The 18,495-nt window shown below is 37.6% G+C and overlaps 1 protein-coding gene across 4 annotated transcripts in view; it reads right to left on the bottom strand.

Annotated features, from left to right (window-relative positions):
* The window catches only part of SRBD1 (S1 RNA binding domain 1), a 245,431-nt gene that overhangs the window by 117,140 nt on the left and 109,796 nt on the right, over positions 1 to 18,495 (bottom strand). For all 4 annotated transcript variants that reach the window (XM_075925416.2, XM_075925414.2, XM_075925415.2 and 1 more), the window contains one exon: positions 2,955 to 3,046. In XM_075925416.2, the coding sequence (XP_075781531.2) occupies positions 2,955 to 3,046 (92 nt within the window). The remainder of the gene's footprint in view (positions 1 to 2,954; positions 3,047 to 18,495) is intronic.

Below are 18,495 nucleotides of genomic sequence, written 5' to 3'. Positions count from 1 at the left end.
GGTATTAAAGATTCAGCTTTAATTAAAGATAATGTCATGAGGTGAAACCTCCTAGAATTTATCCAACCAAAGTTGGCAGTCATAGGTGCTCATGCTTTTGCTTGCATAATGCAGGGAAATATATTATAGACTTTTTTAAAAGGCTGTATTTTCACATTTATAAACAAGTATTTAGGGGTTGACTTCCCTAAACCTTGAGGTGCCATTGCAGCTACAAGTGAATACAAATCAACATTCTTCACTTTTTATCCTAAACTGTCATGTAGCATTTCTGGGGATTGTTGAAGAAGTGCTGCTTTTCAAACCACAGGTAGATTCATTTCAGTGGTGGGTGAAGCAATTCTCTACCTAATTAACATTGAAGCTAGTTATCTATTACAGACCTGCTTTTGACTCTCCAGCTTTTAATCAAAATTGAAGCAAATTGCCTAATATTTCACAGGATACCATGTTTTCTTGAAAGTATCAAAAAATCAAAGGTATTTAAGAAATTAAGAGAATTTTAAAACTGAGCTTTCCTTCTAGAACATTGTCCTATTTTTTATTTGTATTAACTCCAAATACTTTTTAATCTGTTGGTCTTGGTGGCAGTAAATGACTTTCAGTTACAACAGTAACTTGGAGAAGCTTAGGAGAGGGGGAAAATTATTGGTGGTATCATTTACACATTACAAAATGTTTCCCTATTCACAGTACAGTCTATCCCTGCCCTGATGTTGTGTTTACAGACTCAACACGGTCCCTGAAGGAAGTTGACACAAAGGAGTAAATTAGTGAACAGGCGAGGGAGACACACACTTGGTATGTCACTCTATACTAAGGATGGGCTCATCGGTTAACATGCACCATTACACACAGCCACCCTCCCCGCTGTTGCCTCTGTATCAGAAGCGGCAGCAGCACAGTGGATAGGGAGGAAGGGGGAGCCAGTACGCCTGGCTCCTCACACATATCAGCTTCTGAGGAGTCACTTCTCCCCTCCCCATGCTGCTGCCTCTATCAGCTTAGCAGCCAGTTCCCTGCGCTCACCAGTTCCCAACCCCTGCACGTAAACATGTAACCACAGAAATTTTCAGCAGTTACACGTTTGCCTGAATAAACATGTGTTAACATCCCTAGTCTATACTGCAATATAAAAAACCTGCACCTGCCCCATGCCAGGTGATTCAGGCTCCTGGGCTATAAAACGGCTGGGTAGACATTTTGGCTCAGGGTGGAATGTGGGCTCTGAGACCGGACTGGCGGAAAGGTCTCACAGCCTGAACTCGAATATCTACACTGCAATTTTACAGACCCCAAGTCTGAGACTCATGAACACACCAGCTGAGGAAGGGAAGTTGCAGTTGTTTTCTTGTAATGTAGACATTCCCACTAGGAGCAGTGGAGCGGCCTGGGGAGGCAAGGGCCCAGGCAGCAGTCTAGTGACTGTTACTGTAATAAATCAACTACCACACAATTTAACTCTTCCCCATGTGGGTTGAGTGGGAAAGGAAGGAGGAGAAACATATGGGTGCATCTGCACAGCTCGCTTACCTTGAAATAAGCTATGCAATTTGTGCTATGCACATTGCATAGCTTATTTCGATGTTACTTCAAAATAAGAAGCTCTTCCAAAACATCCTATGAAGGATAGCTCAGTGGTTTGAGCATTGGCCTGCTAAACCCAGGGTTGTGAGTTCAATCCTTACAGAGGCCATTTAGGGATTTGGGGCAAAAATTCAGCAGGGATGGTACTTGGTCCTGCTGTGAAGGCAGGGGACTGGACTCGATGACCTTTCAAGGTCCCTTACAGTGCTAGGCGATAGGCAATCTCCGTTATTATTAAAAAAAAATCCTTTATCCCTCATGCAATGAGGTTTACAGGGACATCAGAATAGCGAGCCCGTTATATTTCCAAGATGTGTAATAGCTATTTCAGAGTACCAGAGGTATCCCAAAATAGCTCAGCTGTGTAGTTGTAGCCTCAGTGGGGAGACATAGAATGTTCTATTCCTGAACATCTCATAAGCTCCTTTGGTAATTAAGCCATTCCTACACATTTTTTTAAACCTAAAGAAATTCCCCAGTGTTTGGAATATTGGACATATGTGTCAATTAATCTGACTAGAATAAAGCACCTTTAGAAGACTGAAGTAACTTCTGTCAAACAATGTTACATCTGAAAGAGGAAATTCAAAGCTAATGTTATAAGTAAGTTTCATAGATAAAATTTTGAAATTATGAGAATGAAAACAGTCTAAGTCATAAAAAACAACCCTATTCTGCCTCTGTCCCCTGAAGAGCTAGAATCCTTGTGTTAAATCCTGGATGCAATGCAATCAGTGGAAGATTTTTCCTGGAAAAGTATCCAAGAATCAAAGAGCACATATTTTAATACCATTAGTGGCTCTGATGATCTCACTAAGCACGTGGCCTAGCTTACACTATCGTGGCATTAAACTGAAGCAAACACTTTTACATCTCTTTAAAGCCAGCTACTGCTGCTTTAAAGGCCATGGGAGAACACATTAAAAGTGACCACATTGTACGCAAAATATAAATTATAGACATGTATGTACAAATAAACACATGCGTGTGTGAGAGGTGAGAAAGATAACTGTTAGTTCATAGAAGAGTGCAAACGTCCTGTTGTTCAGGCAAGGATTAGGCAATTTTCTGGCGCTCGTTTAGCCCAGAAGTGCGCAAGGCCCAACATAAGACATGGCAGTGTAATAGACGTTAGATATCCAATACTTTAAACACATTCCAAACTATACCAAATAATGTTAATCTAAATGTTATGACTGAGAAACCAAACAATCAAAAATAAAGAGATGCAAAGTCATAGGTAAAAGCACTTTCTTCACTCCATTCCCTTCCCTTCTACTATGGGCCTCTTTTTATTACTGTACTGAATATCACATTCTGTACCCACTGTATTATGTGAATAATAAAACTATTCCTTAATTTCATACCTGCACTTCTTAGGTTAGGATCTAGGTCTGGCATCTCTTTAGAAGCTTCTGGACTAACGCTGTAGATAGATGCTCCCGCTTCACTGACAATGCTATGAAATAGAACAGCAAACAGTTAAAAATGCACAACTGACAACAAAATCAGCTTGAGATAGACAAGATTTCACTTCATTAAGAAGTGATTTTTTTTGCATGTTTAAAAATGTTTAAAGCAGAATTTTAAAATATTCTGGATGGGCCACAGTGAGATAATAGTGCAGAGACCGTAGAAGCGCCTCCAGTTCTGACAGTGCACCTACTCCTTGCCTATAACACATTTGCTCTTTTAGTGGTGGGTCTCAGCACACACTGCCCCTTACACCTTATCTGTAGTGACTCTGCAATACTGAAAAATCAGTGAGACAAACAATTATGACTTGTGACCAATGAGGAACTCGGATTTCTCCAAACAAAAAATACTAGCTGGTAATTTAATTGGACCACTCATCTCCTGTTGAGTTTAATGGCAACTGATACACTACATACATTTAGAATATCACATATAACATACTCGTTGAAAACAAACTTTTTAAACCTTTCAGGGCAACTGAACTTCCATATACTTTGAGACACACGAAGTTCAGTACACTACCAGTTAAATGACAACAATAAGTAATTGTAAACTACAGTTGTCAATTGTACTAAACCTCAGTCTAATCTCATAATGATCAGAAAGCACTTCAAATTATGTCATGTAACTTCAAAAAATAAAAATTGCATCCTGGTTTCATCCAGGCTAAACATTATAAATCAAATAAATATAGGATAAACATATATTCAGAGTACTCTGAGGGTGAATTCACACCACCACTATTCATTGACTTCAATAGGGCCACAATTTCATCCTTGATATTTAATGCATAGTACCAGTATATAGTAATATAACAAAATCCTATCCACTTTAGATCTATTTTTTTGCACTGCTATCTCCTTCACAAGGTTCTAGAATCACACTTACATAAGTAAAGTTAAATGCCAAATTATAAAGGCTAAGAAAAAGATCAGCAAAGAAAGCATGTAAAATACATTTTCAGTCATTAATAAAAGCATTTTGACAATATACATAAAAATAAAAATCACAATGTTGCTGTGGTAGACAGTCAAAACTGGAATAGGGTGAAGTGTTATTATACAGTTGTCATATGTGCAGTTGCTGGAACTCTAATAAACATTTTGCACACATTTTACCCTACTGCACCATAAAATAAGATTCATTACTGCCCACACAGTTTATTACTTGGTCTCTTTCAACATGCAATACAGTGAAAGAAAGAAAAGTGATATGACCAGGAATTCAAGGACACTTAACAGTTTATTGATACTCATCAAAATGTTACTTTACTGGGCCAGGTGAATTCACTGTGGTTCCATTATACACTAGGGATGTGTCTACATTGGCATGATTTTGCACAAAAGCAACTGCTTTTGCGCAAAAACTTGCTCCCTATCTACAGTGGCGCAAGAATACTGACGTTGTAATGTGTAAAATCAGGGCTTCTTGCACAAGAACTATGATGCTCCCGCAACTGTTCTTGCGCAAGAGGCCAGTGTAGACAGGAAACATGGTTAAAATGGCCATCGGTGCTTTCTTGCACAAGAGAGCGTCTACACTGGCACGGATGCTCTTGCGCAAAAGCACATCTTTTGCGCAAAGGCACATGCCAGTGCAGACGCTCTCTTGCGCAAATACTCTAACTCAAAAACTCTCATGTTAAAGAGTATTTGTGCAAAATCTTGCCAATGTAGACGTAGCCAAGGGGTAAATATCACACCTAGTTTTAAGTAAAACTTAGGAAACAAATGAAAGAGCATGTTTTATATTCCATTCACACAAAATTGAAAACTTTGTCCTACAATGCATTCGGGTAAAACACATCAATATTATGAGATGTGCATTCACAAAGATGTTTTTGAGTGCATGTAGTGATCCTCACTGGGCAACCAAGATATGAGACTTCAATGGCAGCAGAGCTTCCACCCAACAAAAGAACACCCCACGCAACTGGCATTCATAATTGAGACTGGAAAATCCAGACATAAAACAAATTATCCAGAGTAAAAGCATAAGGCAATGCATTCTAGAGAAGCCAATCTGAAAACATGGTTTCTTCATCCACTCTCAACCAACATTTTACAGACTTATTAGTATCTGCCGTGTGCTTTTATTTTGTTCGGTTTTAGTTGCAGCACAATTCTCACCCATGAAAGGCTGACATTATACATGCAAACATGCTTTATCTTCAGAATAAAAGTACTATTACAGCAAGGGAAGTATTTTGTTTTGACTCTTATGAAAAAAAAAAAAGACTGGAATATTTGTTACTTGGGTGAATTAAGTTTCCCATTCATTTATTTATAAACAGAGGATTATTTGCTCAAGTCTAATTTATCCCTATTTAAGGTAACTACACAACCATCTAATAGAAAGTGTATATCTTTATATACTAGAGAACCTCTACCATCAAATTCAGCCTGGCATAAGCAGGAATAATTCCCGGAAACTTCAGAGGGAATCAATTTAATTTACTCTGTGCCAAATTTGGTCAAAATTATTTTTAACTGTTACATTCAACAGATGAAAGTTATGTTTCACAAATTTTTTCAAAAAGGAAAATGCTCAGAAGATTCTAATGCTATCTAAGAAGGATATTCAAATCACTTCTGAAAAAGGGCCTAATTTTTTTTTATTTGTTATGAAAAGTTGCACTGATGAATATTTGGATTTGTTGGGATTTTTTATTTTTTTTTAAATGTAACTTTTTTCTATTTTGCTTAAAAATAATGGACAAAACAAAACAACAGGGTATGCTTTTTCCATGGGCATTTCTATAAAATACCCACAATAATTTTGGACAGTACAAAACAGCAAATATATAATTAACAGAAAATAAATGCATATTGATAACTAATACACTGTCAAAAAATAACCATGGATACATGTCCATAGTTGGAAAATTGCAAGTTTTATGTACTACAGGTTGAATTTCTCTAATCTGGCAACATCCATAGTCTGGAATCATTTTAGTTAGCCACTTATCATAGGTATGGCCAAGCTTCCCGCAGTTCCATAAAGTTTGTTTACAGCCACCAGTCCTGGCTCTCACTGTTGTGTGTTATTTAGCTCTAATTTATCCCTAAATGTCTTCTAAGATCACAGTAAGCAGAAGAAGTATTGGTAATGCTGCTAGACAATATTGATCTCCCATGGCTCAGCACCGGTAAGATCCCAAGGGTGCCGGACTAGAGAGGTTCAATTTGTACTATGATATATTGCTTCCTAATGTTTCATCAACAAAAATATAGCTAAAGTTAATAGAATATGCCATCCCACTGACCACATAATCCACTTTAGAGATGAAAAAGGGTTGTTTCTCCATATCCCTATCCAACTTTTTAAAGTTAAAAAAATATACTCATCTGAATCTGATGAACACAAATGAGCCACCACATCATAATTCTTTAATTTACATTTATTAATTACACCAATAGACTTATTGCTTAGTACATAAATCCTTGTGTAATGTGCAGGTCTCATTATGGCTATTAAAAAAGATTTAAATGTTAAAACCAAGGTTGTTCTTTAAATGTATTGCACTAGCACCACCTGGTGGTGTTCTAGATCTTGTGCTAGAGACAGTAATTAATACATTCCAAATAAAGGAGAAACCATGTTCTAACATTCTCTGACAGACACAAATGTACCAGTCCCTTTCATAAAAATGACATTTTTCACTTGCAGGGCTAATAAAAATGTATTATAACATTCTATTAATTTTCAAATAAATTAGCACATTCAAATCCAAATTTGCTCCCAACTTAAAATTACTAGGTGGCTACCAACAATCCATTAAAATAAAAGGCATATTTTAAGACTTTATCATTTATCTCTTTTACCTAATTTACCACTTCACCCATATGTGTGTATATGGGCAATAAAGTCTTTAAAAACACCTGAGTGATTTAAATGCCTAGATCTTATTGAAAGGCAATAGGATTTAGACACTTTTAAAAATTGTATCAATATGTTTAACCATTCATACCATCCATGCAAAAATCATTCTGATCTGTATTTATAGTTTTAGAATTGACAAAAATTGGTATAACTTTTTAATAGTTACACAAATCTCAATTATATTTATTAACAATATTACACTCTAGTCTTTTATCTAAGATCAAACACAATACTGGATTCATAACAACATAAAAGAGGGTCATCTACATATGCTGATCCAAACAAGGATTTTCTCATCCTAATTACAATAATCCTCTCACTGATGTGTCAGAACTCCTGTGCATAATTAATATAATTCCCTGTACTTGCCTTAAAAAACATTACTAGCTATGAAACAATAATGGGACAAAGAAGGCCAGAATCAATAAGATGTTTTTATACATTTAAAGTGAAACCTTGGCACTAATGTAGGCAACAGCTTTACTACTGATTAAAAATGATGCAATAACAAAATAGAGTTTTGATACTGAAGGTTGTATAAATTAATGCTAAAATAAAAAAAGTAGAATGATTAATTATTACAAAGATGAGATTATATCACATAAACTCTTCATTTACCTTCTGGCAACAGCAGCAGGTGAAGCATCAGCAAAGAGCTGAGATACAATAGCGCTCCACGTTGATTGGGTAATGTTACTAGCTGAGAGAATATTATATAGGACATAAAATTAATGGAATTCTAGGCATGGAAAATAAAGGAAGGACAGAACCAGACTGTTGGGTCAGAGAGACTATCAAACTAAATTCAAATAATAAATTCACTGCTTCTCATAGGCCCGTGATATTGCCCAAGCAAAAAAGGAAAATGAAGACATGTGCAAGAAAAATCTATTGATACATGTTTGTTGAATAATACAAAGACAAGTGTAATTTAGACCAGAAACCTAAAACATTTTATATTTGTTTTCAAACATCCATTTTTTTATTCAGACTGTTAACAGTGTGTAGATATACCATAAATTAGCATATATAACCCGCACCCATGCATAACCCGTGGTTTTTCCTACATGTGTAAAAAAAAAAACTCTAAGGGTACGTCTACACTAGCCCCCTAGATCGATCCAGAGAGGCTAATGAGGGTGACCGGAATTGCCAATCAAGCCCAGGATTTAAATATCCCTTGCTTGATTTGCATGTTCCTGGCTGGTCGCCATTTTAGAAATTGACTACCCCGAAGTAACTGCCCGCATCTACACGTGGAAGTGAAACGGAATTCCGGAATAAAGCCCTAAATCGAATTAGGTGGTAAACCTCATTCCATGAGGAATACCACCTAATTTGATTTAGGGGCTTTATTCTGGAATCCCGTTTCACTGCCACGTGTAGACATGGGCAGTTACTTCAGGCTAGTCAATTTCTAAAATGGTGACCAGCCGGGAACATGCAAATCAAGTGCGGGATATTTAAATTCCGGGCTTGATTTGCAATTCTGGTCGCCCTCATTAGCCTCCCTAGATAGATCTAGGGGGCTAGTGTAGATATACCCTAAGATAACCCATGCATGTGTATAGCCCACGGGTTATATACGCTACTTTAAGGTACCTGGTAATTCCTGGCAAGCCTCCAGGAGGGGAGCCGCACTCACACCCAGGCTCCACGCAGCCGCAGCCAGGCACAACCCACCCTCCTCCGGGAGTAGGGGGAACAGAGAGCGCAGGCGAGCTGGCCGGCCTGCGGAAGGGGAGCCGCACTCACACCCAGGCAAGTAAAAATAAACGAGTATATCCTGAGGACATGTATACCCTGGGGGGGGGTTGCGGGGTTTGTAAAACTTTGTATAACTCGCAGGTTATATGTGCTAAAACATGGTAGATGATTTTTCAGCATGATGAATACTCTAAGAACTCTGTTTATCTTATTCTATAGATGAAAAGCTTTTCACCCTGCTTTTACTATTAATTTTGAAACTAAATGCTGTTTATTTTTCATTGTTTTCATTAACTATTACATACTTCACAGCAAAAGACTGATTATTTTAAGATCATTCTCTTTTGTGCTATATTAAAGGTCATTTATTAGAATCAAAGTCACAGTCTCCTGTCACACCTGTGCAATCCCATTGTCATTTGCTGCCACATCTTGAATATGAACATGTAATATGCAAAGGTGCTACATGTCCTCCTTTAAGACAATCATAGAATCATAGAATCATAGAATAATAGGACTGGAAGGGACCTCGAGAGGTCATCGAGTCCAGCCCCCCGCCCTCAAGGCAGGACCAAGCTCCACCTACACCATCCCTGACAGATGTCTATCTAACCTGTTCTTAAATATCTCCAGAGAGGGAGATTCCACCACCTCCCTTGGCAATTTATTCCAATATTTGACCACCCTGACAGTTAGGAATTTTTTCCTAATGTCCAATCTAAACCTCCCCTGCTGCACTTTAAGCCCATTACTCCTTGTCCTGTCCTCAGAAACCAAGAGGAACAAATTTTCTCCCTCCTCCTTATGACACCCTTTTAGATATTTGAAAACCGCTATCATGTCCCCCCTTGCAACAAAATGCACTATCATGTCCCCCTTTGCAACAAAAGCACTTCCTTCACCCAATTCAGCAGGTATTTCCCTTAGCCAAAACATAACATATGCAGGGAAACAAAACAAAACAAACAGCTGCAACATCCTTTGATTCATAGCCAATAAGGATTATAAATTTACCATCTGAAGGAATCCTAAATTGAAAAACACTGCAGATTTATTTCTTTGGTGGAGATCTGGTACCATCTTCATCTCTACACAGTCACAGACAGGTTCATTCATTATATAATTTGTCATCTTACATTCTAAATACTAAAAATTATTAGACAGTGTGTTTAAACACGATTCTAATTTTACAGAACCTTCCCCGATATAGAATGATTTTTAAAAATATTTTACTATTTTGACATATTTGTACATATATTGGCTTGAGTTGCATGTATAACATGTAAGGATACAGTAACATTATTAGGTATCATTTGCCATAATTTTGAAGCTAATAGTTTCCCTATTCTACCCTTATAGCAAAAAGTCATCAGAAGTTAGCTAATGTTTAATATTTTCATTCTTTGCTGCAAGGTACTTTAGCCCTGCATAGTAGATTCCATCGTGCAGGAAGTTTTCTAACTTGCCTAATCATTGTATAATGTTACAATTGTTAATAAAGAATATACTTCATAAAAGCTGCAACCATAAATAAATCAAGCTAACGAAGGGGATAATCCTGAAATATACAACTCTTGGACTCCCACACAATGAAGTTAACAGCTCTAAGACTAAAGCCAAATACTCTTTGCTTAACAAAAATCACACTTCAAATATATATTTGTTACCATTTCTAAAACTGAATTTTCCCATCATTTGTTCTGTATAGTAATGAAGCAACCGTAAACTTTTGCCTTATTGTTGCTGATTGCAAATCCTAAGACTTTATAAATGTTACAGATTTAATGACAGCATGTATTTTCCTTTAAAGAGCAAAAGCATTCATGTGCTGCACAGAGAGAGCTGAGCGTCTGGCCTCCTTTACAACATTCAGACTTGCAGAGATTCCAGTGAAGAAACTGGAATTAATCTGAATTACGGTTCGAGTTCCAGTGTGACAGAGCAGGATTTGGCCTATAGTATTTACCTTTAGTAAAAATGTTATTTAATCAAGAGAAGCCCAAAATGGACAACCCCTGCATTCCTTGCAAATTCAAATCATTCCCTGAAGCTCTGAGTGCTCAAGTAGGGCCTGAGCTGTCCCTCTCTCAACTTACTATATATTTTAGAAATGTGTATCTGTCTGTCCATCCATCTGTGAAGCCATTTGTTCAAGAACTCCTGATAAACAGTAAGAGCTAGGACCACAATGGGATGTGCCTGGAATTCAATTGTTCCTCATAAAATGGAAAGGGAGGAGTTCTGTAGGAGGGACAGTTATACTGTAGAATGACCATAGGGAATGACAAGGGACCAGAGATAGGGACCAGGACAGCTACAACCTCACTGAGCCAGCAGGAGGCAGAAATGGAGAAAGGGAGAGCTATCCACTATGTCAATGGTTCTCAAACTTTTTGGTCCATGGATCATCTGGCTGAATGCAAATCTTTCCGCGGACCATCAGTTGCTAATGGAAATTCACCGTTACTTACATAATTATGCCCGAGCCATTTTGCTAGTGCTGCAGCTAGGGAGAATGGGTTAATTTAAATTAGTAAACAAAGTAAACAAGCATTTTAAACTTTCTCATGTTAGTTTATCAAACTTTACTTTATTTAAAGTAAAATATTAATTTATGTCCAACAAAAAAGTTTCAATGTTTTATTTATGGCAGTGGTAGGGAACTTTTTTTCAGGGTCACTGACCCACAGAAAAAAAATCACTTGGGGACCACACAAGTGAGAAGCAAAAAAACACTTCCAACCCCCTCCCCTCATTGATGTGGTCCCAACTCAGACCCTTCACTCCTCTGGTGCTCCAGTCCCATGGGCTAAGGGGAAGGCACAGCGAGGACTGAGGTTCAGGGCTTCCCATAGGCCAGATTTACTTTTCTGGGGTTCTGGAGCTAGTGGATTTTGTGGACCTTCATGGGAAAGGCTCCTCTGCATGCTTCCCCAGCCCTGCTACTTCCAGGACTTCTCCAGTGGCTAGCGCAGTGCCTCCCCTCAGCAGTACCTGGAGGGGGCAGGCCCCACAGGCAGATACCACGGTGCTGTTTGGGGAGGGCGGATGCCAATCTCCAGTCTAGCAGAGCCGGCTCCCCACAGGCAGCGCTGGATGCCGGGCTGTGGCGGTGTTCGAGGGCTCCTGACAGTAGTGCGGCACTCAAGCTTCAGCTTCCCCCCCAAGCGCCGCTAAAACTGCTGCCCAGGTAGCACCAGCCAATGGAAGCTGTGGGGAAAGCCTTTCTGCCGCTCTCCATCAGAGGGTAGAGAGAAGCTCAGCCCTTCTCCTTTTCCCCCATGTAGCTTGGAGGCAGCACAGTCTCCCCACCTCATGGGGGAGGAGGGAGGGCTGAGCTCAAGCCGCAGACCACCTGCGAGGCGGCCGTAGACCACTAATGGTCCACGAACCACACTTTGAGACCCACTGCACTATATGTTTCAGAGAGTTTGTCTGTCTGTGTATCTGTTTGTCTATGTGTCTGTCATCCCCCAGCCATGACACATGTACCCCTCTCCTCGCTGTGCCCGCTGCAACAACTACAGACAGGCGCTTCCCGTCTGGCTATTGCAGTGATAGAGGGCAGAAGTTGTCCTCTCTCCCAGGGACAGCCTGCATATTTACCCCCTCATTCTCAGCCTTACCCAGAACAATGATTTAAATGAAGAAAAAACAAAACTATTTGCGTTAAGAACCTGAGCAACACCAGATAAATCTTCCACTGGTCTATATTTTCAAATAAAAATTATTTCTCAGAAATTTTAGATTGACATCATCTTCACATACAAATGGGATATGCTACCATATTTAATGTTTGCTTCTCTCCTTAAACTGCTACAGCACTTTACAATCTGACAAAGTCAACATATGACTCCATTAATTGGCAAAGGCTGAAATCTGTACAATGCACTCATCAGACTCCCTTTTCAGGCTCTGGAGACTACAGATATATGACCTTCATTTCACATGTTCAGCCTCCTTTGGCTAGAGATTGGGAACTGAAATCTCTGCCTATTTTTCAGAATGCTAACCTTGGTTATGTTTTTCTAAATGTACCTCCACCCTTGTGATAACAGCTTTCAGACACTCAAGACTGTGCTGTAATTTTAAAAGCATATTTGAAACAGAGCAAAATGTTTAAAAATAACTCCCTAGTACTCATTCACTCTTTCTAGTGCTTGAAAATAAACATTCTTCCCTAGAAGAAGGCACTTTCAGTCTACTCAAATGTTTTCTTCATCCAGACATAAATCTGCAGCTTGAGATCAATCAACATCTTTGAACATTCTATATATTAAGCACTGTAAATATTAATTTACAAATGTACTTTTGCATTAAAACAAAGGAACCTGTTTATGTTGCATTAGAGAAAAGAATGTTACAATTTCAAAATATATTCATTCTGCATGCCTATGAAGAGAGGATTGATTTCAATGCATTCCTTGAAAATTCTATTCTCAACAAGTTTTAACAGGAAAATAGGGAGAACTTCAAAGTTGATTTCATATTCTTGCCTAATAATGTTTTGAATTCTCCTAAATCAGCCTGTAATTGAAAAATTTCACTACAAAAAGAAGCACTATGGTAGATATAAAGTACAGACTATACAAGAAAAAAAAAACATGACAGTCTCTCTTTTCACATAAACAATTAATTACCTACAAAGGGAGAAAAACACATCTACATAACACCACCTGGCTTTAAGTCATATGAACAATTTAAACTGGAAGCATTCAACACATTAGTAAAATTGTATTGATTTTGAGTATTTAGACATCTAATTTTGAAACAAATATGCCCTTTCAAATACAGGCAACTTCTTTTGAATTTCCTCTGGAAAACAGAGTTAATACAAGGTAATCAAAATAAATGTGCTAGTATATGATATTACACACACACACACACACACACCCCAATCAAACTCCAGGCAAGGATGGTGACATACTGGAGATATAACTTGTTTTTCTAGAGCCTGAGCCCTGGCATAAGGGGACCCAAAAACCAATGGAATGAAGCTTATTTACACCAGGAGCATATTGTGTTTGGTGGCTAAACCTAAATATGAATTTGGATCAAAGCTTCAAATCACTGGTGATAGCATATCTAAAAATAACATTTTGTCAGACAATATGTCATGTCTTGCAGTTTTCTGACATCCTTGTTAAAGGAGTTTTAAGCTATGCTTTGCTACAGAACTTTAATGTGTATATATAAGATGAGGAGAAGCATTACGCTTAAAGGAATTTCAAACTGAGGTGAGTTTGTCTAATTTTTGTCTAATTTTATTTATCTTGTTAATTTTGAAACCTTTTAAAATAACTCAGACTTCAAACACTGGAGATGTTTAAGAATGTCTCTCATTCTTCAGTGGTGTTGAAAACCTATTTTATAATAAATTAAGAGGTAACCAAGGAAGTCAGGGAGAGCTTAATTACAAAATGTTTGCAGTCAGACCTCTGCGCATGCATGACAGAGATATTTAAGAATTAACATGCCGCAGAACTCCATTACTGAAATAATTCTCTTCACTTTTCTTACCTCCACTCACATCCAAATTGACAGGACAACTTCAACACATTTTTTTAAAAAGCACATCATTCCCAATTCTTGCTGTCCTGCACCTCAGAGTGAAGCCAAACCTTTGATTTTTACATTCTAATAGTACCCTGTAATGTACATAAGTATAATTTTTTTAAAACAGTATTTTAAGTATTTAAGCACTTTTGCTCTAAGACATGCAATGTGATCTCGTCTTTGTTAATATGGAATGGATTTCAACAACATGGCTGACACTTGTGACACCTGCATTAACAAACAGGCTTTCCTGAAAAAACACATGAAAGTTTGGAAAATAGAAACTTCTGATTCTGAACAATTTGAAAGTCTTCTAGATAAAAACTTCCAATGGTTACTTTACAAAAAAAGTAATTCTGGATTTTCTCATTTTTTTTTTTTTTTCCAATTAGCATTCCTATTTGCAAGAATTTTTTGTGCCGTGTTAAAAATAGCGAGAAGATTTTATGTAAAATTTTTATTTACTACCAGCATAATTAAATAGAATTAATAAATAATATTCCTTAATATTAGAATTAAATATGATTAGTAATCCTCTCTCATTCAGATGCAAGTCTAAAACCCCATAATCTAAGCAAGACCTCCACTAGCTTACTAAACTAATGCAACAAACTGTACAACTATGTCACTAGAAGTCTCTATTCATTCATCTATGAACTAAGCCCTCAGCACATCCCTGTAAAGAGAACGATCAGATATCTGTCTTCATCTTGTCTGAAAATGATGACATTTTTCAGTATGAAAAGGGTCCAAATGGCAGGTGTCAAAGAGCTTTAGCTTCACATATGGTGCTAGGAGGCAGAAAAAACAACAGCAGCGTGTGGCCATGTCAGAGCTACACAGTAGCTGCCGTATGAGTGCATATCTGAAAAGAGCAAACCTCATAGTCTGTTAAATCAATCTAGTGCCAGATGCTGTTATCAGAACAAAGCTGGTGCTATGAATTCACCCCAGGAGGAATAAACATCCCAAGTCCGTAGTGAAAAGTGAAGGCCTAGTATGGCACCTCTTGAGCCCAAAGGTGACAGTTACCTGCATGTGCCCTTATTGTTTTTATTGACAGTTTGTGAAAACAGGTTCTGTCAACACTTGTTAAGGTAATTTGACTTGAAGCCCCTCTCTATGTTGAAAATGCTTATGCAAGCTTTTATATCTAAACTCTACTTCCAAATTAATCATCTCCCTAAAGCTATACATCTATTTGACTTTTATTTTCAGTGTTAAGTACTGTTATAAAGCAGAATCTTAGAGATGGAATTTTAGTCATTTTTCTTTCAATCCCCTCCACTCATTTTGCCTGGAAAGGAAACATAGGATAATTCATTAATAAACTGCCTTGCCTGAACAAATGGATAACTAAAGAATGCTGCCAGTGCAAAGCTTCAATTTTAACTTTTCTTTAGCTTTATGAATTTCATTTAGTATTAGCTATGAAAATACATCACTCTTTTAAAAAGCCCCTTCCAAACAGGATATATGAACATTCACACAAAAGAGCATGTATAGAGCATTTTAAATGTTCTAAAAACATTACCAATTATTAGTCAATTAATATTAATTACTTAATCTTAATTGAAAGAGGGGGAGAGAAGTACTCAAAGGGCCACAGAGTTGACATTATGAATAAAAGCCTGAAAATTCCATCTCAAAACATGACACGTCCAAAGAATGATACACCTTGTATTACTTTTACAATTCAAGGCCCTGGTCCTGAAAAACCTTCAAACGTTCTGAGCTTGGTGCAACAGATTAGTCCCAATAATTTCACAGGGAGAATCATGTTTGACAAGAGATACACATTCACAGGTGTTTTCAGGCTCAGGGCCCAAAAAAGATTCCCATATTATAAAAGCTACCCAAACAATTAGAATAGGTAGTCTCTGATGAAGAGAAGACAAACACGAGGGGAATGCAAAGTGTTAATGGTCAGGTTTCAGATGTATATATTTATGCAAACTATTTTTAAAAATGCACTTATCTATATTCTAAGCATCTTAAAATCAGTTAATCTCAAAATAAATAAATAAAAAATAGATTCTGCCCTTCAGTTAATCAATTTAACCACTGAGTCTATCAAAGCCCTTTAAGTGTATTGAACCCCACCCAGCATGCCCATCACCATCCTTCTGAGTTCACAAAATAATTGGGACAGCAGTTGGACTTTCCAGAAGTCAATAGAACAAAAGGAGACGCAAGTTTCAGAGCAGAAGGTGTTTTACTAGCCACGTTCTGCTCATCAGCAGATAAAGCAGGGGGATCCCAGCCGAAACACCATCAGCTTGGTGACCTACACTGGAGTGGTTTCCCATATAGGGAGAGAATCGGTCTCTTCCATAGCTAGCCTCAAACCAGACCCTGTATGACAAATGGCAGGCATTTCTTACAATTCAGGAGCAGGAAAAGAGCCTCTGTTGATTTGCCTATTTTTATTACTATGCCTGTTGGGAAGAACTGTCTATTATAAATGGCCTTGCAGCAACATAGCACACTTCCAAACAATACAGTACAGCTCGACCCTGGCAAATCCTCACCAGCATAAACAGCCCTCTCTTAATTGAGTGGCTGTATTGCACAGTCCTTACTCGTACAAATAACTATAAATTATGAACAAGCCTGAAAAAAACATGGATTGCTGAAAAGGTGCCCGTTGCTTCACATTGGATATGATTGGTAACAGCTCAAAGGAAAGGGGGAGAGAGGTGGGTGGCTTGCAGCAAGTAGTTTGTGTGCTACAGTTACAGTCAACTCCTCCCAGTGTCCCCTAAACCAAAAACAGAGGGGAACCTGGTTTCCCCTTGTCCTTTCCCTGAGAAATATGCCTGCTAGTGCATAAAGAACAGGTAACTATTTAAAATTTAATAGGTCTACTTGCATTAGCAAGGATTTTCAGTATAGCAATACGAATTATTTTGAAAGAGAAAGAAAGAGAGAGAGAGAAAGAGGATGGATGGAGCCTTGAGCAGCCAAACAGCACACAGTAAAATAAATGGAGCCCATACTGATCTCTCCTTAGAGTCAGGAAAAATAAGAAGCCTGTCCAAAAACCTCTTTATTGGCTATATTATGCAAGAGATCCATCTTTATTTACTTAAAATAAGAAACTAGGTCTTGAACTAATTAATTTGTTAATGAATTTCACAGAGGAACCCTAATTCTGTCAGATCCTACTATGCATTTATCTAGTGTTGTATGGTAGGAGTGAACATATCGAGATAGGCTGTAAGAATATATTTTAGTTGCCATAGCTGCCCTAAGGAACTGTTTTTGTTTGGGGGCCAGATAATTCAGAGTGAAGGAAATAGCTAAAATGTAGTTATTTATTCTGGACCAAAGGTTGGTGCTTAATGTAATGTTAATTCTCATAAAGACTTAGACCACGGAGTGGAGCAATAACTGGACAAGACCACAACATATGGATCAAAGAGTCTCTTAGGAAGTTGCACCTCCAGCAACTGTCATTTTCTTTAATACTCATCCTAAATATTCTGGAAGGAGCCCAATAAGGATTCTGGTGTGGATTCTATAGCCTTGATTTTTAAAAAATGCTGTCCTGTAGCTTTGCTTTTCTGATCAGATTTTATACTACTTTTTAAATACAATTTGATCTCATTATGCTATCCATTGAAATCACCTTAATCTTTTTGCTTTATTTAAGAAATACAATGCCACACAATACTTTTCAGTGCTACCTATTGGAGCTCTGTGGAGTATCTGGGACTCTTCACAAAAGGAAAACCCCAGCAGTTTTAGGATTCATACAAGAAGATCACAGAGAAGCCCTGAACTCTATGATCTTTAGTTTAATGAAAGATATTACAGAGAAGCTTTGATACATTTTTTTGGGGTCATGGGTAGGAGGAAAATCGTATATAATATGGTAAAAGGTATGGTTAATTCTTCAAGTGTTGATCTTGAGGTTATCTTTTGCCTCTCTTATAGGTAATATACCTCTGGAAAATTATGCTTTTTTCCATTTCATACACGAACAGCCTCCTGTTTTTATCCTCTGACTCAAAATATTTTTATAAAAACTGACTACATCCAATAGTCCTCTATGGAGACATTATTAAATTCACATATTGGAATACTTTTTGATTGGTTACCTCAGTATCTTTGCTCAAAGTCCAAATTTCATTGTCTTAATTTAAATAAAAAAACCTCTCTCACATGGCTTTTATGGATTCTTATATTGTAGCTTGTGGATAGCCCATGTTGGCATTTCTTAGCATAAAAATGTGTCCTATTTGTCTGTCAAGTAAATTGCTGCTGTTTAATGGAAATGTGATG

The sequence above is a fragment of the Pelodiscus sinensis genome, chromosome 3, assembly GCF_052426305.1.
Source record: "Pelodiscus sinensis isolate ZL-2025 chromosome 3, ASM5242630v1, whole genome shotgun sequence".
In the NCBI taxonomy this organism is placed as follows: domain Eukaryota; kingdom Metazoa; phylum Chordata; order Testudines; family Trionychidae; genus Pelodiscus; species Pelodiscus sinensis.
The sequence above is the reverse complement of the archived record's forward strand: the minus strand, read 5'-3'. Positions and strand labels throughout refer to the sequence as shown.